Raw genomic sequence first — 25,984 nt, 5'->3', positions numbered from 1 at the left:
TGCTTGAAGTAGCTACATTAATTCAAGCTCTGAATTCATCATCAAATCAAAACAAATAAGTCCATAAATTAAGTTATGTGTAATGGCAATGGGTCAAAGTGTGACTCTTACAGTAAGTAGTTTTCATCAATCCCAGGTTTGTGCTCTTCTTACTGAACATTGTCTGGCACCACATGATTTTTATCAGGTCACTACCTGAATTCAGTAAAAGTATACATGTACTTAAAATGTTCTACTATGAACAACATTATTTTTTATTTTAAGGCTTGTGATCTTCTGTATCTCTTTGGTTTCTCTGTCTAAAATGTAACTCAGTCATTTTTCTACAGCATTTCATCATGGCATTAGCAGCTGAATTTTCAGTTACAGTCTTTTTGTGTGAAGCTCCTAAGAAAAATCAATAAAGTACCTCTTTGAAAAATACACAGAAACAATGCAGGCTCTAGGACCTGGAAACCAAGATGTAGCCCAACCCCAACACCCCCCTCCAGCCCCTCTCCCCCTCTCTCTCTTGCTCTACCACTCAGTATCACAAGCTTTAATCCCACTCTCCATTCTCCCACATCACCAAAACCACCTCTTCAGCAAGGAAAAGATGAAGACTGGAGAGACATGCTATTTGCTGGTACTTTCTTGTGTTCTCATTGGATGGTTGGACGCGACTGATGCCACTAGAATAGACCTTCCCACAGGTGAGCTAGTCTATCATTTGGAAACAATTTTCCTGAGCAAACAGATTAAACATTCTTGTTATTTTCTTCTGGGCAGGTACTTAGCGTGTTTCACCTGTTCAGTTCCAGGTCCGGTCACCACCAGTAAGTCACTGTATAACTGTGTGCTGAAAATGTATAAAACATTCATTCCTATAACAGTGAAATATACTGAATATTTAGCAAGCTTCTGTATATTGTTAATTGTGAAATGCGCTGCATAAAGTAAATATTGTATGTTCAGATGAGATGTCTGTCTTTGGCTGAATGATTTCCTCATGTCCTGCTAACATGAACAAGAGAAGCAAGTGTGCAGCACTTTCCTCCGCTGGGAAATGTCTGCATATTTTGGTTGACTCACACAGCAGAGTTTCCTAAATTCCTTGTTAGTACAGCAACAGGCCAAAATTAGGAGACTGGCTTTGAACCAGAAGTCTTCAAAGAGTAATACTGTTTCTGCATGACATGATAAATATAGAGTTCAAGTCAAATGCCACTTTTTAAACCCAATTCCAGGACAAGACAGTATCATGTCAAACACTACAACAGTAGCAGCCCTACCTGCCAGAAGTACTAGCTTGGTTCTCTTATTAGATCTAATGGTGTCCGAATTCATTAGACATCGAAAAATGCACGTTTCAAGCCTGACAAATCAGTCCATCACAAGACCTGGCAAACTTCAGGCAGTACATGTTTGTAATTAGCAGCATGTTTCCTGAGCTGCACAGCCTGAGTACAGCGACTTCAAGAATGTTGGCGGGCTGGGGTGAGTCTGGTTCATTTAAGAGCACCCAGATGACTGCCGACGGAGACAAAACAATCCACAAGTCTGCCTCACACAAAATGATCCTAAAGTAGATTTAGTAGATTTTTTTTTCATTTGTTTTGCTGCAGATGTACTAACAAATAAAATTTGAATGTTCTCATGAAGATGGCATTTGTGATAAACATGTTTTTGGGTACATTGTCATGCCAGTGGGTTTCCAACTTAAGCTGGCAGCTTCACAGTACAATTATTAATAATGAGGAGGAAAGGTCTTCAGATGGTCTGGCTCCTTCACAAGCGCTTATCCTGAAGTTCATAGCTAATGTATCAGATAGACGCAGGAGTGAAATAGTTTATATAATGATGCATCTGAAATTTAAAAAGTAGCTATTCAGAAGAAACAAAGATGGTAGAAGACCAAAAAGCTCAAAGTCTGCATAAATCTTAAAGTTTCGCCTCCCAGGTGGCGCAGTGGTAGTGCTGCTGCTTTGCAGTAAGGAGATTGTGGGTTTGTTTCCCGGGTCCTCCCTGTGTGGAGAGCGCTTTGAGTAGTGAGAAAAGCGCTATATAAATGAAAAGAATTATTATTATTATTATTATATGCAGAACGATATATTGTAAAACCCACTCAATCCAAGCTTTCAGGGGACTGGATGGAGCCTGTCCTCGCAGCACTGAGCACAAGGCAGAAACCAAACCTAAATGGAGCCCACTCATGTACATGCTCTGCTTGTCTTTTTTAATAAAGCTTACTGCAAACTTAAAAGACTCACGTATTAAAAACCCCAAGATTAGTATAGCATAAAGACAGAAAGAAAGGCACATCTGTTTTTTTAATATCACAGTAAAGATTAATGGGAAGCAGCTTTTATCAGTAAATTAAATGCATATTTAGAATTAGAATAGGCTACACGAACAGAAATACTCATTGTTATATCAGTACAAAGTAACAAAACATAATAAAATTAAGCATACTAAGTATACTAATTAAGTATACTACTAAAACACTTAAAAGTCCATTCACTTTTTAATACCAAGGTGAATTTATTATTAATATTGTGCATTATAGACTGAGGACGTTTCCTTTGCTCAAGTGTGTGTTCATTATGCATTTTCTCAGTCAGCTTCCAGCTGAGCAAAACTGAGCCATTTATTTATAATGTCATAGAGAATATGCTTGCATTTTTGTTTTTCTTTGTTTATCGGAGCTCTGTCTTGCAGTTCGACCAGATCACAAAAGGATGCCTCCCTCAGTTGTGCTCTAGTTTTATGGTGAACCAACAGGGAGGGGCAGAGTTTGTTCCGCTCAATCAGCAATTTTCAACACTGTGGGGGAAGAAGGAGATAATATATTTAGAGATAACACTCCCTGTCGCCCTGGGCTGGTTTTATGTACCTCGGATAAGCCTGGAAGGTGATCCTTTGACGCACATGTGTGACAAATAATGGTAATAATAATAATAAAGCATGGTCAAAGTACTTTATAAATACAGACCCACATTATAACATCTCACAGATTTTGAATTTAATAATACTAAAAATAAGTAAAAAAAGAAGAAATTTTATTCACACAGTCAATTTTTATGCTTTACAAATTCAGATCCTTGTTTTAAATGTGCACATATTTTTGTATTTAATAATAGTAATGCAATTTTACATTTATAGAACTACCTTTCCCATGCTCATAGTGTTGTGCAAGTACTGTAACTGTACCTCTTCAAATAATATAACTGCATATTTTTTACAGTTGCAGCAAATGTGGAATAAGTGATTTTCTTAGGGGACATGCTAGGAATCAGGTAAATTAAAAAAGCAACTTTTTCATTTAAATCCCAGTGCCATAGCCACCATGCTACACTGTTTGCCTGAATTCCAGTGATTTGTTCTAATCTATTCCTATAGTATGCTTTCTATTTTATTTTAAAAATAACCACAGTACAGTACAATATATATTCAGCACACTCACTAAAAAATGTGGCTCTTGAGCTGATTTAAGCATTTTACGTCACTGCCTGCCCAAAGCTGTATATATAAATACAAAAAGTGGTCTTATTATACCTGGCTCATAATGTGCATAGTTTAGTTAAACAGACAAAGCTAAACCTAATAAATGTTGACTGCACCATTTAAAAGTAATGCCAGAGCAGCTTGTTTTGTCAGGAATGGTTCATCAAGAATTTTACAAAGAAGATACCCCAGTGGTGCTGTGAATATTTGCAAATGTAGCATTGCAAAGGTTTCAGGCAGTAGGGAAATGTGTTTGGACTAGATGAATTACTTATTGAACATTAAAGAAGCCTACAGGCTTCCGTATTTGGCTACCATCATGAAGGGCTCCAAGGTAACATGTTGTAGTTGTGTTTATGGATTTTCTTAGCACAGATTCACACCCATAAGGTAAATTCAGTACTAATCACCTTAACAGTTCTTGGTGATCACCTTCACCCCATCCTGCAGCACTTCCCTCCTTTCAAGAAGCATAGATTTCAGAGTGATAATGTCCAAGTTCACAGAGCAGGGCACCCAGTGGAGCATTTATGGCTCATGTATTCTGTATAAGCTGAAAAAACTAATGAAAGTAGTAATGCTATCTGCTAAGAAGAAGAAGTGATAAAGAACACAATGTGTGATGTTCATAACATGAAAAAGTAAGTCATAAGAGTTTCTAAATGGATTCAAAAGGAAAAATGGTAATCAGATAAATATCATCTTAGGCCAAAGAAGTAGTCCAGAAAAGGAGAAAATGATTAATGTTTGAAATAAGACCATCATTAGTAGGGTAATCGTTATAGTTTACGATTGAGAACGTAGTTGTAGAGTGGGAAAGAAACTTTCAAAATCTAGATATGTACCAATGTGAAAGGTAACAAAATAATAAGACAAACTAGGAATTTGTAAGCAGCTTTTCCAAGAAGGCATACTCTTAGAAAATCTAAATGATATTCTTGTCCAAAATAAACGAAGAGTGTATAAATAAATTTATATTAAAACCAATAAAAAAATATTTGAAGATGCTCCTATTAACACAGAGCACCTCTCAGGTTCCTAATTCTATGTAAAAACAGTTAACCATGAGTGATTCTCTGTTAAGCTGTTTTAATGAGATACAGAGAGTTAAGCCCGTATAACTCTTGGGAGATTATTTTGCTACTATCTTGGGCATGAAATAACAAATAACATCATATTGCAAACAAATGCTGCTTTTTTCTGTTCTGCCTTCACCCAAAATACACAATGGCACAATAACGAGAAGATGTAAAGCCAGTTTTAGAACAAACTGAAACTGAACCATTAGTTGAATCAATCAATAGTGATGACAATGTGAATTGGTCATGTTGACACAGCCATTGAGACTGATGCATATGGCACTGTACAATTAAATCACCATGATATGCCCTGGTATATTCAGTCACCTTGGTGCTAGTAGCTGCATAGCAAAAAGGCATAAAGATTGTGATCAAGTTGAAGGATGAGAAAGACATTAATTCCTTAAGTACAGTTCATAATGCCACAAATTTCAATGTCCGTTTACAGGGAAATGTGGAAGTCACTAAGCCTTGCATTCAGGTAACCTACAATAGCTCAAATGGGCAGCATCGTTCACGTGGATCAGGCACTGACATTGTACTCCCTCATGTACAAGCAACAGAAAACATATAAGAAAAGTGTGCAAACATTGGGATATGCGTTAGTGACTTTTTCAAAACATGTTGCAAAAGAATGGGCACAAATCTGCATCAGTACCAGCAGCTGACATTCGACACACCTTTCCTATTGCATTTATGTTGAAATTTTGGTATTTACCTGTTTCTGTTACACATAATAACATTTTTTCCTGTTGAAAAAATGTCATCGTTTTGACACATTTTTCTGGGAGTAAATATAGCAGTAAGGAATTAAGCAGGGGGGCTTTTAACTGCAGCAGTGAAAGACATTTGTTCCCATTCATGGCATGTGTTTATTTGCTCCATAAACTTGAGTTTTTAAATGAAACAATTTTTTTTTTTTTACAAAGCTGCATCTCTCCTGGTGTCATTTAAAAATACTCAATGTGGTACCAGAGCAAATGTTAAAAACAAAAAGGCCACTTACCATATATATTAATTTCAAAGCTACAAGGTTTCTGATTTTGAAGAACGGGCCTTCTGAGTTTCAGAGGTATGTTTATAACAGCTTTATGGTCTCAGTGCTAAGCCATGCGCTGCTGCAGCTAACAAGGTCAATCAATAAATTGACTCTAATGAAGGCTATCTGTATGGTCTCTCTGACTTGGAATGTTTCTTTTAGTTTAATTTTGGAAATCAAAACAAATGTCTTGAGAATTCCATGAAAGGTCATTGCTGGTAAACCATCCCCACGAGTAGCAGCTAATGTTGCTTGACTTACTGAGTTTGTCACGGGATACAGCTGTGTTTTTCAGTAAGTCCCAATTTCTGTAGCATAGGCATCTGTCCTTGTTGGACTTTACTGTACATTTTCCAAATGCCACCCAGTTGCCAGATCTTCTCAGCCTCACCATAACTTCAGGATGTACATTTTCCTGTCATTTTTGTCTTTAATCTGTTGCTAATCAGCTCATCACCTGGTTATTCTGGCTTATACAGAAAATGTTAAACATTTTAACATATTCATATATGGTGTGGTTACCAGGGGGCACACCGCTCCCCTAACTCGACACCAGCAGACATGAACACAAGTTCAGCAACACACATTTAAATTTTTTCTTTGGGAAATGCTTCCTTTTTATTTCTCACCCACACAGCACAGTTACAAGCACAAATAATACTGTCCACAGCTCTTTCTTTCTCTCTCTTTTATCAGTCCGCCTCCACTCCTCCTGGCAAGCTTCGCCTTCTACATCCCCACTCTGACTCCTCGAGTAGAGGCAGGGAGCTCCTTTTATCCTGCATCCAGGCTTGTCAGTGTGGTCTGGAAGCACTTCCAGAAGAAGTGTAAGCCCAACAAATTGGGGTTCTGCAGTTCCTGCAGCACACCCTGGTTGTACCCATGGACCCCAACAGGGCTGTGCTGAACTCTTACTCCCCTGGAGCCTTGTGGGAGTCTGAGGCACTGGTGCAACCCAGGAGGGCTGCCATCTAGTGCTCCAGAGAAGATAATGTATGTATTCTCTCCCCCAGTCTTTCCATTATACAGGCAAGTGGCCCCGGCCATCCACTACTATGGACATATTGATGATATAAAAAATGAGAGCTTATTTATTTAACTACTAAGAAATATTGTAATTTCACCAGAAACTATAATAGGTTGAGTGCTGTAATTGTTATCAAAGTATGATCAGAAAAGCACTACTCACAAAACAAGCTACTAGTAACCACATCTCTCAAGGAGAACGGTTGTCAAGAATATAAAGAAAAGTGCATGCAGACTTTTAAAATATACAGGCGACTCATAAAACTGAATGATTTGAGAATAGTGTTTCTCCCGGCAGTAAAGCACCTCGAGGCTTTAGTGCCCAGTTTTACTCAGCTACATTAAGAAACATTAAAAACCAGCATGCTGTATATCAGCACTTCTTGCCTTCTAGCTATCAAGCCAAGAGCACACATTGAGAAACAGAATTCTAAAATGACAAAAGGAGATGAAAAGAAGTTAATCTAAGGAAAGCAAACAAATTAGCAAAATTTAATCCACAAACCAGAAACATAGTCAGTAAACTAGCAAGGAATCATGGCTCCAAATAATAAAAGAAACCCTTTTCAACTGGACAGATCGCATGACCTCCATGCCCAGCTGAACACGGTCATGCTTCTTTATACTTCATTTGCACTGTGCAATTTATCATGAGAGGCATGAATAGGAAAAAAGAGAAGTTATCAAATCTGCTTTTTTTAGGTGTTATATGTGCCTGCTTTCTCATGCAGGTATTGTGTCAGCCAATTAATCAGTCCTCATTTTTAAAGGATCCCTCATAATGAAACATATCCTGAAACCATCTGACCTGCAATTACAGTATAAACATGAAACAGAGAATTGTATGAACTGTGTGGAGTGCTGTATCAGTGCATGTTCCCAACCTGTGCATATCAGTTAAATGAATTCAGTTCAGAGACACTAACATTTTGCTTTAAATATCCATATAGAGAGATGGTAGCAGATGGCAGCAGACCCACACTGCCAGTTTAAATAGTGCCACGGTGATGCTGTCACACATTGCCGACATGGCATTCATGTATTGCATGTATAGCAGCCATGTGATAGTGATGGGATGCTAAAAAGGTGTTGCGTGTTCCTGAAAATGATTGACAAAAAAAAAAATGTTACTAAAACACAACAATGACAAAATTAAAATAAAAATACAATGTACGGTAATAACAGGCTTGTGTTATACACTGTTAAAAGCCGCAGAATCATGCTACTAGGAACAAGAGTAAGAAAATGTGGCTGATTGTTTAAACAACACTTCCTTGAGCAAAGGATGGGCTTCAGTTTTTCTTGTCTGACTTTATTTTTATATTTTTAATGTGTTTACCCTATTTAGGGGGGTGATTTAGAAAAGGCAGCCCATTAAGTAGCTAAGACATTTTTCCTTTTAAAAGTAGCAGAAGGCTTCGCTTGTTAGTGTCAGCCACTAAGAACTGTGGCTTGTCGACCTTCAGATGTTACAGACCTACCCAAATCACAGAGAATGTCCTGGTGTCATATGGAAATGAGCCAAGGAGTGAAATAAAGAGTCACTTAGACTAGTGTCTCTTTGAGCTTAATAGCAGAAGGAATGATGGTACATAGACTCACTGGCAGAAAGAAGAGAAGCCTCCCTCACTGGCCAAAGCCTCCTCTTCCATACTTTGTTGCACATGCAGTATGCACCTAAACAGAAAAAATGAATAAGAGATACTAGATAATATTTATTTTTGATGTAACTTCAGCAAAAATCTGCAAAGTTGAGAAGGATGCCATGTCTTTTAAGTATCATTAAAATATTAATATTAGGTGGCACCCCAAAATGACATCAAGTGAAGCACCATGGACACTGAAATGACACCAAGTGAAGAGCAATGGCCAGAGAGTGCTGGAGAAAGTGTATGTCTTGATCCTGCCTTTGTCAGTACACCATTGACAATGTGGCAGTACAGGGAGTTGAGCTTGGCTTACAAGTGAGTACCTGAGCTGTAACTCGCTGACATCACTGAGGAAAAAAAAGAATAAAAATGGAGGGTTACTGATAAAAAATATATTAATATCAATAATATTCTATTCACTTTTAATAATCCACACTTCCACTTAGATGCCAAGCACGTTATACACCAACTACAGCTACAATACAACTCATTTATAAATAGAGTTAGTGAAGGTGTTAAATATGAACTGGAAAAATCCCATGACCTGCATGCCTAGGTGAACATGTTCTATGTTTCCTTATATTTTATTTGCACTGCACAATTTATAATGAAAGGCATGAACAGAAACAAAGAGAACCAGACAGATCCTCTTTATTTACTGTAGGTGTTACGTATGCCTGCTTTCTGCTGCTGCTAATGTGTTGGGAAATTAATTGGTCCTTATTTTACAATGCATCCCTCAAACCACTTGACCCTGCAATTACAGTTTAAAAATGAAACAATTGTATGAACTGCGCACGACAGAAAGGAAAGTCTACTAAATAGCACATCAAATATGCAAGAATGACAGAATAAAGTGGCTGATCCCAAGGAGTCATGGCATTTTCTGCTGGACATATTTGTGTTAACTGGCATTACCAGATTTAAAAACTGGAATAGCCAGAAATCTTGAAAGTGATGTAAAGGAATCACAGCTGCTCCCTTGTTCCTCTACAGAAGTGAAGCCAGGCCACTGCCCCAAAAAGCTGCAGGTGACGCCTTCGAAAAGAGTGTGCAGCAATGACCACGAATGTCCCAGCAATGACAAGTGCTGCGTCTTCAGCTGCGGTGCTGTATGTGTACCTCCAGCCTTTAGTAAGAGCTCTCGATTTGTTCTCTGCCAATTAGATTTGTTTGCATTGTTGTCACAAAATATCTTGTGGCGGGTTCTTCAAAATGTAGGTAAACATACAGTCCTTATCATCAACATGTAGAAGAGGGAAAGAGTTTTGTATTTTATTCCACTACATTTAGATATGGGGGGCAAACTAATGTGAGTTTTTATACATTTACACAAGTACACATACAGGGTCACATTTCAAATCCCCCCAGAAAAATAGATACCTGGACTGCTAGCCCTGTAGTGTAAGTCACTGTAGTTTTGAGTTGTTTTATGTACAGTATGTTGCCCTTTTGCAACCTGAATCTGCTAATGTCAGCCCATCAAGCGTGTCCCCTCTATTTATTGATAAGTAGTAGGTTATCACTATAGTATGCTCATAGCCTGTGTTTCCATCTGGTGGCTTTTCACTGTTATCATAAAGAGAGTAGAGAGAAGAAGAAAATTATTGGAAGGCACTGTCAGAGTCATACATTTACTTGTCCTTTCCAGTCCAGAAAGGCTCATAGAATCTAAATTATTTCTGCACACCTGGTCTACTCCAGTGAACTCTTCTCCCCCATGATAGGTAGCCACAGCATTTGTCCCAGAGCAACAACTACCTTATCTAGCTTCCATACCATACCATTTTCTAAGCCCACTTAATCCCGACCAGGGTAACATTTGGCTGGAGCATACCCCCAGCTAGAATAGCACAGAAGGTGGGAACAATCCACTAGCCAGCTCACCAGAAGTCACACACAAACACCACACACCCACTAGGGCCAAATTGGCATCACCATTCTACCTAACCTGCATGTGCTTGGACTGTTGAGGAAAACCGAGTACATCCATGCAGACATTGGGAGAACATGCAAACACAAACCCTGGTCTCCTTAGGCTACCACTGCACCACCATGCCTTGAATTTAAATAGATATAGTTACATTATAACTTCCCTGCTTGTATAAACATTTATAGATTAGATGATAGATTATACTTTATTTGACCCAACAATTCCCCCACTCGCCAAACACATTGTTGTGATGTGAGATTTTATATATAACTCAATGAATATTTTGTACTGTATATCTTTATTTGTAATTTAGACAAAGCAATGTAATTTAGTGTTTACCCCCCCCCCCCCCTCAGGAATGGGTCTGTTTGAATTTTACGACAGGATTTGGGGGATGTGTTTTAAACCAGTTGGCAGTGTTTCTTTGCTAAAGTAATTTCTAACCCCCGCAAATGGGCTAAGTTGTACTTTAACATATGGTTTGGGGGCAGGTGTTAAGATGTTCTATTTCCCCCATTGGTCTGAAGTATGGCTGTTTGGAATTAGCTTGGTTCAGAAGCTTTTAAGTACTACGATGCCCTATTGGCTGTAGGGGTTGGACAGAAAATCTATATATTTACTTGTTCAACCTCACACTCTCTCTCTTACTAAACCAACATCTGAAAGAAGCATCTCTCTTACTAACCTGTAATGAAGACAAAACAATGAAGAGCACAGCTCAGCAGCCATTTTGAACAGACATGTGGCTGAAAGCTGTGCACCAATGATGCCTTAACTAGAGACATTTAAGTAACTAGAAGACTGTGTGCTGCCTGATCTACATATCACCATTTAATCAGGTTGTATGGTTGCCAATATTCAAATGTACTTTGCATTTTGTTATTATTTATGGATATTATCAATAATACATTGTTTAAACTGTAACTTAACTTCTGCTTGTCTTTTTACTACATCTAATTGCCTAAGGTTATAGATATAGAAGGGAAGGTGGGGATAAGTTATATACAATAATACCTTATAAACAGTGGTAAGTCTGTTAGATTAGGCTTTCTAAGGCTACATATTAATAATACAATAGGGGAAAGTAGAGCAATATATATTACTCTACCTAGACAAAACAATTGGCGTAGTCCGGCAGGATTTTGCGGTAACCATTGTTTTGCACCTTGTTAGACAAAACACACATAAAACTCCTGGCTTGGATAACAAAGAGCTGCTATTGTCAATACAGGCTAGTGGGTGGCAGTTAGATGAGGTCAGGGCTTGTGCCACCATTACAGTAAATTAGACATTTGCCTAGGCCACAGATCATGGTGGCACCCAGCCACATGGTTTAGCTACCAAACAGTCAGTTGGCACACTAATAAGCTTGGCCTAAGGTGCAAAATTACCTAGCACTGGATGAGGTCAGACCATTTTGGATTGTGCCCCACGTTTACATTTAAAGGTATAGCTAGATAGAGCAGTGTTCACCAAAGGAGCAGACCTAATAGGCCTTGATTCCGTCTTTGAAGTCAGCAGCATTAAGAATGATTCATCAAAAAGATATTGACACACAGTGACTCATTTACTGTATATTGCCGAGTGAGCCAGGATGATGTAACTTACTTTCCTGGGCAGTGACATGGACCAATTCAGTCTGCAATTCAAGGCCTGGATCACACATTTAGTTTTAAATTATAATGTGCTCCCTTTTTCATCACTGCACATTCACAAAAGTCTCCAGTCCTCCTCCTGTTTTATCACTCAGTCTGATGAAACCCATCCAGCATTAAAATAGCATCTGAAATAAGTTATTCCATGCAGTACCCAAATATCACAGTACCGGAGTTTGCCATAACTCACTTAGCTTTATCCTCGCTCTGGATCTTCACCTCTTCCATCTCCAAACGAGCTTGTAACTTTTTGTCCTGGCTCCGGCTGTTCACCCTTTCATCCTGAACAACTCTCCCAACAAGGTGTAACAGCAGAGCTCTTTAGGCGGCAGTGATCGCAATACTACCAGGTGAATACAGGAATGTTGAAAATGCTCCACTTTAAATTTTTTATGGGCCTTTTATGTTCTCTGATGTTATAGATGTAGACAGCCATCAGAGCTACATTCACCGTGTGACATTTCTCAAGTTCTCAGCTTGTCTGAGAGGTAATTGAGGCAGGCCAGTGTATGAGTCTGCGCTGAGAGGACCAGCGCTTCAATTTAGCTTAAAAATTCATTCAAAAAATTTATGATAACAAGCCAGAGGCCAAATAATCTTAAAATTACTAACTAACATTAACTAATTACATTAAACTCCTTAATAATTTTAAATTTTAAAAACAGAAAGAGAGCCTCTATAAAGGCTGCCGCATGACAAAATATATATACATAGATAGTACATTAATAATAAAGAAATATTAATATCTCTTTTACACTCATCCTTAATGAAACACGTTTAAATGCTAATTGGTTATTAGTGAAACCTCTGGAATTGTGTTAACACAGTTGAAACCTGCTTTTCTGTTCAGTAAAGCAACTAAGTTATCTTTCCTCAGGTTCCAAGATACTGGCATTCCACAAGTTCAGTTCTGGCCTCAAAAATAGGCAAAATGGCACAGCTTTTTCAAGAAACTTGTCAGCCTGTTGGTGTTCTGCATAATGAAGGTTATTCCATGACACACATTTCCAAGATACATTTAATCAATGTAAATGATAACATATTTTAAAATGATGCATTTTTATCAGAACCTTGAACGTTTTTGGGCAACACCAAATTTTTGAAGGATAGAGTGCAATGCAATGCAGCCTGATCTTTAAGCTACCTTGGACAAAGAGATACAACAGTAACACAAAGTATATAATAATATGCCCATTACTAAGAGGACGTTAATCATAAAAGTTGCTTGGAGTTAAACTTGATGATAAAACCCAATTTCCATGTTTTTCTTTTGGTTGTTGAAATAAAAAAATAATAAAAAGCAGGAATATTCAGAAATGTGCATAGACGTGTGCGTACAGTAGATGTGTATATATGTGTACACAGTGGGTGCAATTTTCATGCAGTATATGCACTCCATTACCCTCAGATGCTATACAATAAAAATAATGTCATAAGTACAAATCTATACTAATAAAAGGCAAAGCCCTCACTGACTCACTCACTCACTCACTCACCACTAATTCTCCAACTTCCCCTGTAGGTGGAAGGCTGAAATTTGGCAGGCTCATTCCTTACAGCTTACTTACAAAAGTTAGGCAAGTTTCATTTCAAAATTCAAAGCGTAACGGTCATAACTGGAACCTCTTTTGTCCATATACTGTAATGGACTGCAGCTCGCTGGCCGTGGGAGGCGGGGTTGCATATTGCGTCATCATGCCTCCCACGTAATCATGTGAACTGACTGTGAAGGAGAAAAGACGGCCTTATATGGCGTTTGTTTATAAAACAGCGGACAGGCTGTGTAAAGGCAGCTTTACAAAAAAACAGATACTTAACAAATTGTTATTGGTATATTTTCCCTCAATTTAAAAAGGTTTTCTTTTCTTCTTAATTAAAATTTAAAAGCAATACTTCACCGCTGCGAAGCCCCTCTAGCGCTGACGTCCGAGGTTCGATTCCCGTAAGCGAGTGCAGTGAGTGTGTACGCCTGATGAGCCAAGAATTAGGGCGAAACACGTGTTGCCTACTCTTTGCATTACTTGACAGTAAACTATTTTCAACCATTCTATGATCTGCTTCTCACAACTGAAGGCACCGTGGCTAATGTTAGCTGACTTGCTGGCCAACCATAAGCGTTACCTGGTAGGTAACCACCAGATTGTGATTCAGACTACGTAAGCCGTGAATGTAATTATCCCGATCTACATGCTGTCAAATAAACGAACCACACGCCGTGGCGCAATGTTAGGGGCTTCGCCTCTAGCACTGACGTCCGAGGTTCGATTACCCGTAAGGGAGTGCAGTGAGTGTGTACGCCTGATGAGCCAAGAATTAGGGCGAAACACGTGTCGCCTACTCTTTGCATTACTTGACAGTAAACTATTTTCAACCATTCTATGATCTGCTTCTCACAACTGAAGGCACCGTGGCGGATGTTAGCTGACTTGCTGGCCAACCACAAGCGTTACCTGGTAGGTAACCACCCATACAATCAGATTGTGATTCAGACTACGAATGCCGTGAATATACTGTATATATATAAGTAGATATGTATATATTTATATGTATATACAGTATATATATATATATATATATATATATATATATATATATATATATATATATATATATATATATATATATATATATATATATATATATATATATATATATATGTAGATGTGTAAATTTGTATATATATATGTATTTGTGGATGTGTATATGTATGTATATATATGTATATGTAGATATGTATATATATGTATATGTATATATATGTTTACATAACCTCTTTAACACACTACTTCTCCGCTGCGAAGTGCGGGTATTTTGCTAGTCTGAGCATAAAAATGAGGCTGTTCACAAGTGTCCCATTTATTAAACAAGCATACACAGAGTTAACCACACACACAGTCTTCAGATAATAACACATACATTGGTTATTACCATTAAATGATGCTATGAAGGTTTTAGGCTCTTTAATGTATCTTTTTCACTCTGTCACTGTCAGCCTGAATAAAGACAATGTAAGGTGAACAAATAAAAATTACAAAAAGGCAGACATCAAAATCCTCAGGCAAAATTTTCTTTAGCAGTGTTAGTAGTGCTGTGTTCAGGACAGCTTTTGAAATATTACCAAACTAGACATATAACTTGAGGGTTCTAAAAGATGGTAGCATTGTGTGCAGCACTAGCCCAGTGTGGCAGTTCATTGACAGGGCCCACATACACTTAATAAGCATGGCCATGGGATGTAGGAGGAAAGCTGGAAAACGTAAATTGGGATGGAAAACGTAAACAGGTCAGGGGTCAGAATTATTACAAAAATGAAATTAAATGAAAGCACAACATCTTGAGTGTAACAGTCAACTTTTAAAGCACTATACACTGACCACACTGTTTTGGCATTCCTATTCAGAATGTATGTTATGCTTTTGTATACATTTCCAGTCAAGTACACAAGCTCTATAGATTTTCTCAATATCTGAAACACACCATAAGTTCCTGGTTAAGGAAACACAATTTCACAGGATGTCTGTTTTCTGTTATTTGTAGACTCTGATCCTGCCTAATATGGGAGTGAATTGATTTTTGACTTCCATTTGCTCACTCTATTTTACCTAATTCCATCACTTGAAACAAAATACACTTGTATATAGCATGTTACTTGCAGAAATTCTCTGATGAATCTACACTTACGGGGAACTTTGAGAAATGCCAGCAAAACCAAAGAACTGCTTATTGACTTTTACAGCACCAAAGAGCCACTATACCTGTTCATTATTCAGGAAGTGGACGAGGAGGTGATGCACTGCTACAAGTAGTTGGGGGTCCACATCGGTAATGAACTGGACTGGTCCGGTAATACAGACTAACTATATAAGAAAGAGCAGAACAAGTTACAAAGCTAAAAGTTCAGTCCCCAGCAGTGACTTTCCAGGTGATCCTAAGCACACCATTTAATCAATATGTGCTCCATTTTCAATAAAATATACAGCATGTGTGGAAGGAAAATTACATTTAGGGGTCACGGTCATTTAGGATAAAGTATTTTAATATGCATTCCATATTAAAATATAGCATCCATCTTAGAAATATAAAAGGGTTAATAAATGTCAGAAACCTGTTCAGGTATATCAGGAAAGCAGATAAAGCTCACGTGAACAACAAAGATGTAATACACAAAATGTACGAAAAGATGACCAAGAGATCAACAGATGTCCTTTAGCAACAAGACTAGACAGACTACACAGAAATTTCAAGAGTGATGGCTAAATTTAAAGATATGGGAAGAACAAGAGAACAAAAATACTTATTTCCTAAGTTATCTGATGCGTAAACCAACCAGAGTAAAATGTATGCATTGATTGACACTGTATGTTAATTCAACTGTTTATAAACTAGACTTCGACCCTTTGTTTACTGACCATTCGGATCAGGCTGCAACAGACTGCTGTAAAGAATGCTCCCTGTTCCAAACATTTGCTGCATAGTAATAAATAAGGCAGATGGACAAGCTTTTCTCCTGCCTGATTACTGACTCAGAAGGTTTTATCAAACTTGTCCTGCTACAGAAGAAGTTTATTTCTTTAATTAATATGTTTGATTTCTACCACATATGTATGGAAATGATTGAACTCCTTGAGTCAGAGTTTATCCCGGATACAGGCTTGTACACAGTTAGCTTCTGACTCCGTCATCCTGAAAAGCAATAAATGGGTTTAGAAAAAGGACGGAATGATAACACACTTATGATCTATCTATATGAAATTGGGTGATGAAGAAACCGTCATATATACAGTTTAAAAAAACAAAAAAAACAAAAAAAAAAACAAAAAAAAAAAAAAACCTAAAATCTACTGCATATGTTGTTCATTATACACCACTATGGCATAATATGAAGTTAGAAAGTAGGAAAATCTAATCCGGCATATTCCATACACTCATTTTTGTGGAAGTTTCTCCTTCATGATGAAGGTAATATGCAACAGGTACAGATGTTGTATATTTCATTTAATTAATGATACTTTATTTTGATAGAGAATCATCAGTCTTTCTTATGTGTGGTCCCTCATTCCACTGCAAATAATGAGCTGCTACTCCCTGAGAAGGCTGAAGTAGCTTTAAACCTTTTACAACACTGAACACTAATTGACTAGGTATGTGTCTCTTTCAGCCAAACCTGGCGTTTGTCCGAGACGGAAAACTGGAATGGGGACATGTGCCGAATACTGTGCCAATGACAGTGACTGCCCTGGTGTTGAAAAATGCTGCAGCAATGGCTGTGGTCATGAGTGTGTGAAACCTTACATAGGTACGTATGTATCTTCTTTAATTTGTGTGCATTTATTGTCCCCTCATCTCCACAAAATACCAGTGAGAGTGCATCGGAACAGCAGCCATGCTGGGCCTTTCACAATTATATTATGTGTGTATCAAAATGGGCCATCACAAAACAGCACCGTTTTGCTCAGAAAAACAATGTGAATGAAAAGGCCAGTCTTTATTGTCGTGCCAGGTAGCAGATGTTGGCTCGACAAACAAATAAGAAGACATTTACTGTACTATGTACACGTGACAATACTATTACTACTAGTACAAACAGCCAGGCCTTCATAACATAATAACAGCGAACTGTGTGGGGACAGTTATAGTTAGGAAGGTTAATGGCAAGTAGTAAGAAATACAAATTCTGAGAATAAATCAAATAAAATGTACAGTGCTGCCAATGGAGGTGCTTTATGGTAGATCTTTGCATCCAGAACAAGTTCAAGAAGAATAAAAAAAAAAAAAAAGACATTTATCATCAATAATAACAATAGAAATAAACACACAATTACAAGTAAAGTTCCTATTGCCAATCATAAGGATTTGCCTCCAAGTGTTGAAACCCATTCAGCAAGTTGGGGGGGTCTTTTCTGGTTGCCAGTCTCACTTTCTTTCTCCCTCTCTTATTTTCACTCTGCTGTTGTTTCTCCTTCCTACCCATTGCTTAGTCTCCCCACCCTATTCTATACTGACTTTTCCTGTACCCATAAGAATGCTTCAAGTCTTCAGACAACCACACATGACCTCTTTTCCATCATGGTTTACCAGTACTCCCATACATTAGAATAATTATGTCATTCAGCTCAACAATCTCCTCAATCCCATTCACCAAATTCCTGACTAGGAGCCATTGTCACCTGTGGTATTCCATTTAGGCCTCACTTTTGATTAAAACACATCTCTGACAATTGCTTAGTTGCCTTCCATCTAGCATCTTGGGAAGGAACTGTATGCGTGCACCCAAGGCTTTGATTTCCCTCATCTGTACATGTAGACAATGCACATTTCTTGGGCATCCTACTCTGCCAGGGCCCAGTGTTGTGCATGAACTAATTCAAAAGAGCGTATTCATTGAACAAGCTCAATTTTCTAAGAATGGTGAACTTAATGCAACATATTTGCAAGTGAAGAGCTTGAACGTGAGCTAGTTTTATGTGCTGCGGTGGGCTGGCACCCTGCCTGGGATTGTTTCCTGCCTTGTGCCCTGTGTTGGCTGGGATTGGCTCCAGCAGACCCCCGTGACCCTGTGTTCGGATTCAGCAGGTTGGAAAATGGATGGATAGTTTTATGTGACATTCTGGATCTGGTTTAGGTCCAGATTTAACGTTTTTCCTTATCCTGTAATGTAGGGGTGGAGCCGGATCTAAATACGGTATTGCACAAATAGTGGATTTTTACAAATATTTATTTTGAACAAATTTTTTGCCATTTATTTGTATTCGGGGAAAAAATAACGTAACATCAGATAGGCATGGCCTGCATGTGCTTAAACTGCACCCCCACTGACAAGAGCACAAGGTGAAGCTCCGCTTTTGCTTTCAGGAAAACATTATACTTCATGAGGCCATTTTATATTTTTCCCCATTGGACATATGATATGTGACATTAATTTTGACCTACACGCTGGTTCCACAGTCACCATTTCTGTCACATGGCTGGAAATAGAGCGGTAATTTATATGTATACATGCATCTATTTAATTTTTTTGACCAGGAGGATATTAGCAAACATGGTTATTCATGTTTGTAGCTGGGTATAATTCAATAAAGTGTATTTAAATAAAAAAGTCTTCATAATTATTGTATTTTATTCAAGTACACTGTAATAGCCTAATAAGGCATGCAAAATTAAAAAAAAGTAAACTCATGGGTCACTTTATTCTCACTCCTTAAAAAATACAAAATGAACTGAATTAGTTCAAAATTGAAATGATGAACTATGAAAGTGAATTTATTCATTTTAATCTGTGTGAACTGAATTTTGAGCTAGTTCTTGTGAGTTGTGAACTTGCACAACACTACTAGAGCCCATGTTTCACTAATTAAACTCCCTGATCATGAGACCAGAGAGTGGAGATGTGCTAAATCTTGATTAGACAGGCAAGTAAGAGTTTCACTGTACTTGTAAACTTGACCTAAAATTAACGCTGCCCTAGAGAGTCCTCTGGCTTAAGCAGGTGTAACAATCAGAAATACAGCTAACATACATATAAATCATTTGAATATACGATTATGAATCTGGGAGAGTAGTATTCCTTTCATCAAAGAGGAATATACGTCAGGAACTTAAGTTTCAAGAGTGAGAGGAAGATGAGCTGTGAGAACCCTTCAACAGGCGCAAATGCACACGCAGAGAGGGAGAGAGCACTGAAAGAAAAAAAAAAAAAAAAAAAAAAGACACACAGCAACGCCGACTACAGATAAACTCGATTTAAACGGACCAGAATCGCGGCAAGGCTTTGTTTTAAAGAAAGTAAGAAAACAGATGACTGAAACAGAAAACAAAGCACAGAAGCCGACGTGTTTTTTTTTTTCTACTTCCGCCAATGTGTAAGTGACGAGCTTAGAGGAAGAAACTACTAGAAGAGCGGTGGGCAAACGAGACGGATTTTGGAAGATTTTTTTCCTTGTTGTTAAGCAGGGATAGAGAAATGGAATACTAAAAGTAACCTATGTTGATCTTGCACTTTGTTTTTAAATTAACTTGATCGATGTAGAGAGAGAGAGAGAACAAACGTTTGTCAGACACCATACAGTGGAACCTCGGTTCACGACCATAATTCATTCCAAAACTCTGGTCGTAACCCGATTTGGTCGTGAACCGAAGCAATTTCCACCATAGGATTGTATGTAAATACAATTAATCCGTTCTGGACCATACAAACTGTATGTAAATATATATTTTTTAAAATTTTTAAGCAAAAATATAGTTAATCATACCATAGAATGCACAGCGTAATAGTAAACTAAATGTAAAAACATTGAATAACATTGAGAAAACCTTGAACAACAGAGAAAACTAACACTGCAATAGTTCGCGCTATAGTGCTAGGAACCGCTCGCTAAAACACTTTTTTTAACGAGTTTTAAGCACAGGGAAAAAAATTAACGCTACGAACCGATCGCTGTAAACAGAAGTGAAAACAAAAACAAGCCCAGTGCATTCTTTAACTGCCTTCTCTGCCTTATGAGTCCAGCCCCCTCTCTCTTGCTCACTCGCTCTTGCACGCCTGTGTGTGTGTCTCTCTCTCTCGCTGCACAGGGAATGCACAGGGAGAGACTAAACACATGCGGAAACCATCAGTGCGCACAAACCGAAAGGGAAACTGGCTTGTTCGTATACCGAGTGTGTGGTCGTGAACAGATGCAAAAGTTTGGCAAACTGTTTTGGTTGTAAACCGATTTGTACGTGTTCAGAGACGTTTGTGAACCGAGGTTCCACTGTATGTTGAACAGTTTGGAATTATGATCTCCTGTACATTTATTGAATGCGTTTGTATAAATAGTTGATTGTGATGTGCGGATCACAAAGTTCAGGTTTCACAAAAAACAAAGCCACAGCTTTATTGTTGTGAAGACAGGAACATCCTCAAAGCTTTTATTCAAACGGGAGCCGTCACTTAAACTCACGCAGCATGCAAGCTTCATTCTCAAATCAAAAGGGCAGGTAGCACAAGTCCGGCATTTAAAACAAATGCTCATGCCCTTATAGCGTCATATAACTTTTATTACAAAACAACAGAGGTACGACTCGTCAATGCTTCTATGAATACAAATGAACTTCAAAACATGCATTAAAACCCCACAAACCAAAAAAAAAAAAAAAACATGTGAAATGAACAGAAAAATTTTTTTATAAACAATGCGACAATAACACAAAGCAAGTCAATCTAACAATACATTGTGAAAAGAGTAAAGAAAAAACATGACAAGCCCCCTTGTATCTAAAAACAAAAAAAACCTTACAATTAGCTGAAACATCTTTATTCAGAATAGGTGTATACAAAGAGTAAATACTTAAAATACAAGTCCCTTTAAAATAATAAAGCCCTACCATAAAACCAAACAGTTAAGGCCCAGATTTCACTTCCTTACTGCAGACACCTAATTCACCGGTGCTCTCCTCTCACACCAGCCTTGCGACTGCTTCTGGGCCAATTTATACAGGTGGGTGAAGTAGTCTCTTAAAGAGATACAGGTCGTTTGTGAATAAGGCGAGTACTATTTAGGTGAATACCATCTTTATTAATCCTACAAACAGATAGTCTTCCTGCACGAGCCTTCTGTTAACAAATCTGTTGGTAGTTGCAAGCCAGTTTTGTGTGTGTTTGTGTGTTATTTTTAGTCAAATTAAATATATTAAGAGCTCCTAGAGACGAGTAACGGCAGTCAGTCAGTCAGTCATTTTCCAACCCGCTATATCCTAACACAGGGTCACGGGGGTCTGCTGGAGCCAATCCCAGCCAACACAGGGCGCAAGGCAGGAACTCATCCCCGGGCAGAGCGCTAGCCCACTGCAGGACAAGTAACATTAACATTGGAAATTAAGACGCCCTAAAATGTACAGCCAGGAGCGCAAAAGTAATAAAAGTCATATGCCATCTCCCAGTGCCTTGCAAACGCATTGTGCTTACTGATCATTTCTCTGTTTTTACTGAAAAATAAATCCAGCACTTCCGTTTGTTCTTGGTGATATTTTAATTTTGAAGCACTGAAATGCATAATTATTATTTTTAATCTCGTATTGTTTTACATTTAAAAACCTTAAGAGAAAAAGGAAATAATTGAGTTTCAGTGGTGCGGAAATCTAGTGAATGTAGGATGAGTTACTGGGTGCCTGGTTGATTGGCATATGTTCACTGTGTTGACATCGAAATATTAATTTGTGTCAGTGTATTAATCGGACTGCACAAAGTAGGCTGTTAAATTTTAGAACAAAAATATGCAGATTTTAGTTTATGAATTAACTGCCTTAAATAAATAGCTAACAGGATTATGCTCTTAAGTCCATAAAAATACGTTTTTGGTTGTAATTTTGTAAATCGCCTATCGTAAAAAAAAAAAAAAAAGAAAAAAGTGAGACGCAAGGGAAGCATGCACTAAGTGAATGAAAAAGTCCTCGATGCTCTGGCTGACACAATAATACTGTCAGCCAGACTACATCATTCATGTGTGAGTCACTTATGGACGATCAATCAAGCTTTATTGAAGTAGGTGAAGATCCTTCTGACTGAACAAACAGACCGTCTTAGGTCTCCACGGCCACGAATGTCAATTTGTAAATAATTTATGTAGCTTTTAGGATCTATTAAGAAAATGTCAATTGCTATGCATGGGTCAAGGTTAATCAATCCTGTGGGGGGGGTAAAAAAAAAAAAAAAAAAAGATGAAGCTTTCGGTTTCTGTGGTCTGTACTCTGAAGGGAGGTTTTCTCACGCCTGGGCCAGCTGGTTTAAATCAGTGTGCGTTTTTATAAGGTTGTATATTTCTACTCAGGGTCCTGGGACTAATACTACTAATACACATTTTATTATTATGATAGTGAGCCTAAAACTACCTGTCATCCATCCATCCATTATCCAACCCGCTATATCCTAACTACAGGGTCATGGGGTCTGCTGGAGCCAATCCCAGCCAACACAGGGCGCAAGGCAGGAAACAAACCCCGGGCAGGGCACCAGCCCACCGCACTACCTATCATTCTTCCATTAATTTTCTAACCTGGTTATTCAGTTCAAGTCCACAGAGGACAAAGCCTTTCTCAGCAGTGCTAAGCACAACACAAGAACTAATCCTGAACAGTGCCATCACACTTACTCATAACAGGTCCCTTTTATTGCTTGATCATTAATCTAAGTTGTACATCTTTGGGACATACGAGGGAAACCCCACTTAGATGTGAAGAAAACCATCCAAACTTGACACTTATAAATTAATTGCCTCACTGTTAACATCAAGGTTGGAACCCCACTATCTTTAACCTTAGGGCCCCCTTCCCCCCCTGGGGTTAAGTTTAGAATAAGACAAGGGGTAGCCGATCGCTGTGAAAGTTAACACACAAGCACCTCAAAGCTCCTGTACAAAGTGGTCACTTTCTTTATTTACACCCAGCTCATAGAAAGTTGATCCCATATTTGCCTTCAGAATGGCTTAATCTAGTGTTGGACTCAGAAAAAGCCAGAAAATTGTTGCCCAGAAATACTGTCCGCTGCTAATTCCATTGTGCCTTAACAGTAGTAGCAAGTTAGCAGGTGCTGGATCTTTACTTTGAATAGATCACAGAACTTAGCTGATTGACAGGTGATGATTGTGGGGGGGCACGACATTATAATTAACTTACTGGTGGTCCTTATGGCACCTCCTGAAAAAAAAGGCATTCTTCTACCATGAAGGGATGCACCTGATCAGCAAAAATGTTCCAATACCTCCTGAAAGTTAGATGTTGCTCTGCTCATATCAAGCAATCCCATTTTAGCCATAAAAAAAAAACACCACCATTATGCCATCACCACCACCGTTACAAACCTGCTCTTCTGGCACCCAGCAGAATGGAGCCACACACCTTTTTCTACATTCTGTTTCGTTAGTGTGAGTGAGCAGGAACTCTGCATAAGCTTTAAAGTTTATCAGGTTATTAATATGCCGTGTACAGAATACAGTGGAATTCATACATGCATATGCTAATCAGCATGCAATACATTACCACTCTCCAGCTCCATGATTAGTCAATGTAATAACCTAGCCTTGAAATTTCTGTTTTTCATATACCTAAATCTCACAACACCGTTTACAATGCTATCTACCAATTGAAATGTGTACATTTATAGGGTCATTACTGTCATGTGTACAGAGTATAGCGATATCCTTACATGCATGTGCTAATCAACATACAGTACAACACTGCATGGCATATGTCAAGTTTTGACGTTACTTGGCCCAACGCAATACCTGACGGAAACGGAACTCAGTTTGGCAGCCAACTGCATTCTTGCAAGCCTCTTGAAGGTCTGCTCCAATTATCAGTTGTTAGCTGCCTAACTAAAGCGTGTGTGCTAAACTGTATAAATTGTGCTTACTTATTTGTACGCTTTCATTCACAATGTTTTCCTGAATATAGTACAGCTACTGCCATGACATATTGGGCAATGGCCCATTTCAGATTAACGGTCTGTCATTTCTAAAAGCCCCAGCATAGTTGATAGTCTGTCCATCCTCTTAACCATGCTGCATTCATAACCATTTTAGTTTTCCCCATTTGACCTGCACCCACCTACTTGCAGTGTCTTTCCATGGTGCTCAGGCAGTGACACCATAGTATGTGCAGAGCCAGGGCCACTCAGTGGAGAACTTCCTCAAGGCTTCCACTACACGCCTGCATGGAATGCTAACTCACGGCATTACAACTGCATCTCAGTAAAGTGGAGCTAACCCATCTTCACTCACTCATCCATTTTATGAACCCAAATTTTTCATCACAAGGTTATGAGGAGGATGTTGGAATCTATCCCAGTAGTACTTGGTCTATGGCATGTTCTAACCTTGAAAGGGGTAATCGCTCCACTCACTTACACACAAGGATTTAAGGATGTGGAAGTAAAAGTAGAGCATCTGTAGAAAACCCCAAGCACACAAGTGAAAAAGAGGCAATCATCACACAAGATATTAAACATCTTTTAATTCAATTTTTTGCTAGTAAGTGTATTCTTTCAAAATATCATGGGAATTTTTCCCATATTATTCTAATTTCTTGCTTTTTAAAGCTGTACTAACATAATCTGGTATTTTGTTTCTCGTCTACAAAAGCAACCTTTACCTCCACTAATGCTTCTCTCATGTTAACCCATTCTCAGTGAAACCAGGTCGCTGCCAGCTCCCCAAGACCACCCACATGTGTGCAGAGTTCTGCTACCATGATGGCGACTGTCCAGAGGAACAGAAGTGCTGTCGCACCACCTGTGGCTCAGCCTGCAGTGATCCCTGCTAAGCACAGTCCAAGAAATCATCAGCTGGTAGCCACAGACGGCTTTGACCAGTATAGCTGCTGCTTTTGGAAAGGGGTCAGCTTTCAAACTAATAAAGTGTAATGTAGCAATCATGACTTGTTTGCTTGGTGTTTAAGAAAGATAATATTACAAAACCAAGGCCTACATATTACACACAATGAAAAATAAAATATGCATCCAATACTGTGCAAAAATCTTAAGACGTAATAGAATTTTTTATAGAAATTGTTTCAGATGTTGGTCTTCTGCATTAGTCAGTTGGTGGAAATGAGCAAATATCAAATTTCCATACACTAACCTAAAAAAAAAAAAGTTTTGTATTATATTAAAGAAAGTAACGTATTAGCTAACAGGCCACTTTTCAGATAAAAACGTGGTACATTTTCAGGTCTATAGACCTGGACGTGATTAAACAAAGTTGTCATTGATCATGTATCATGTGTTGATTGAAACAAAGCGATTACCTTAAACAGAAACAAGTGTAGAATCGGGGCAAAGGACAACCAAACTAAAAGGTGAGGGTATGGCTGATGGGCCAGTTTAACCTTCAAGTTATCAATTCAAGAGTGAGCAAAGCAAAAGAATTTACTTGCATTTTGAAGTTCTCCACAAAGCTCTTTTAAAGAAGAAAAAGGAAACTGGCAAGACTGAAAACCAGAAAGAAACACAATGGTCACAGAAGCAGAATGCAGCACATGAGGAATTTTCTTTAGAAATCTCAACACGTTGAGCACTGCTATCAGCCCTGAACTCAAAGAAACCACCGAAAACCAAGTATGCTGCCTTACGGTCTGAATAAGTCTTGTCA

At 38.4% G+C, this 25,984-nt stretch overlaps 1 protein-coding gene across 1 annotated transcript; it reads left to right on the top strand.

Annotated features, from left to right (window-relative positions):
• Positions 1-527: 527 nt before the first annotated feature.
• On the top strand, positions 528-25,268 carry wfdc2 (WAP four-disulfide core domain 2). The gene is made up of 4 exons (XM_028811834.2): positions 528-692; positions 9,273-9,410; positions 17,023-17,160; positions 25,024-25,268. Exons 1-4 carry the CDS (start codon positions 596-598, stop codon positions 25,155-25,157), a joined length of 507 nt encoding a protein of 168 aa, XP_028667667.1. The 5' UTR covers positions 528-595; the 3' UTR covers positions 25,158-25,268.
• Positions 25,269-25,984: the final 716 nt, after the last annotated feature.

This window comes from Erpetoichthys calabaricus, chromosome 10 (genome assembly GCF_900747795.2).
Source record: "Erpetoichthys calabaricus chromosome 10, fErpCal1.3, whole genome shotgun sequence".
NCBI classification, from domain to species: Eukaryota; Metazoa; Chordata; class Cladistia; order Polypteriformes; family Polypteridae; genus Erpetoichthys; species Erpetoichthys calabaricus.
The sequence above is the reverse complement of the archived record's forward strand: the minus strand, read 5'-3'. Positions and strand labels throughout refer to the sequence as shown.

Coding starts and splice junctions, on each gene's coding strand:
- wfdc2 (XM_028811834.2), top strand. CDS start 596: ATGAAGACTGGAGAGACATGCTATTTGCTGGTACTTTCTTGTGTTCTC. Junction 9,411..17,022: donor ATGTGTACCTCCAGCCTTTA/GTAAGAGCTCTC, acceptor TGTCTCTTTCAG/CCAAACCTGGCGTTTGTCCG. Junction 17,161..25,023: donor GTGTGTGAAACCTTACATAG/GTACGTATGTAT, acceptor ACCCATTCTCAG/TGAAACCAGGTCGCTGCCAG.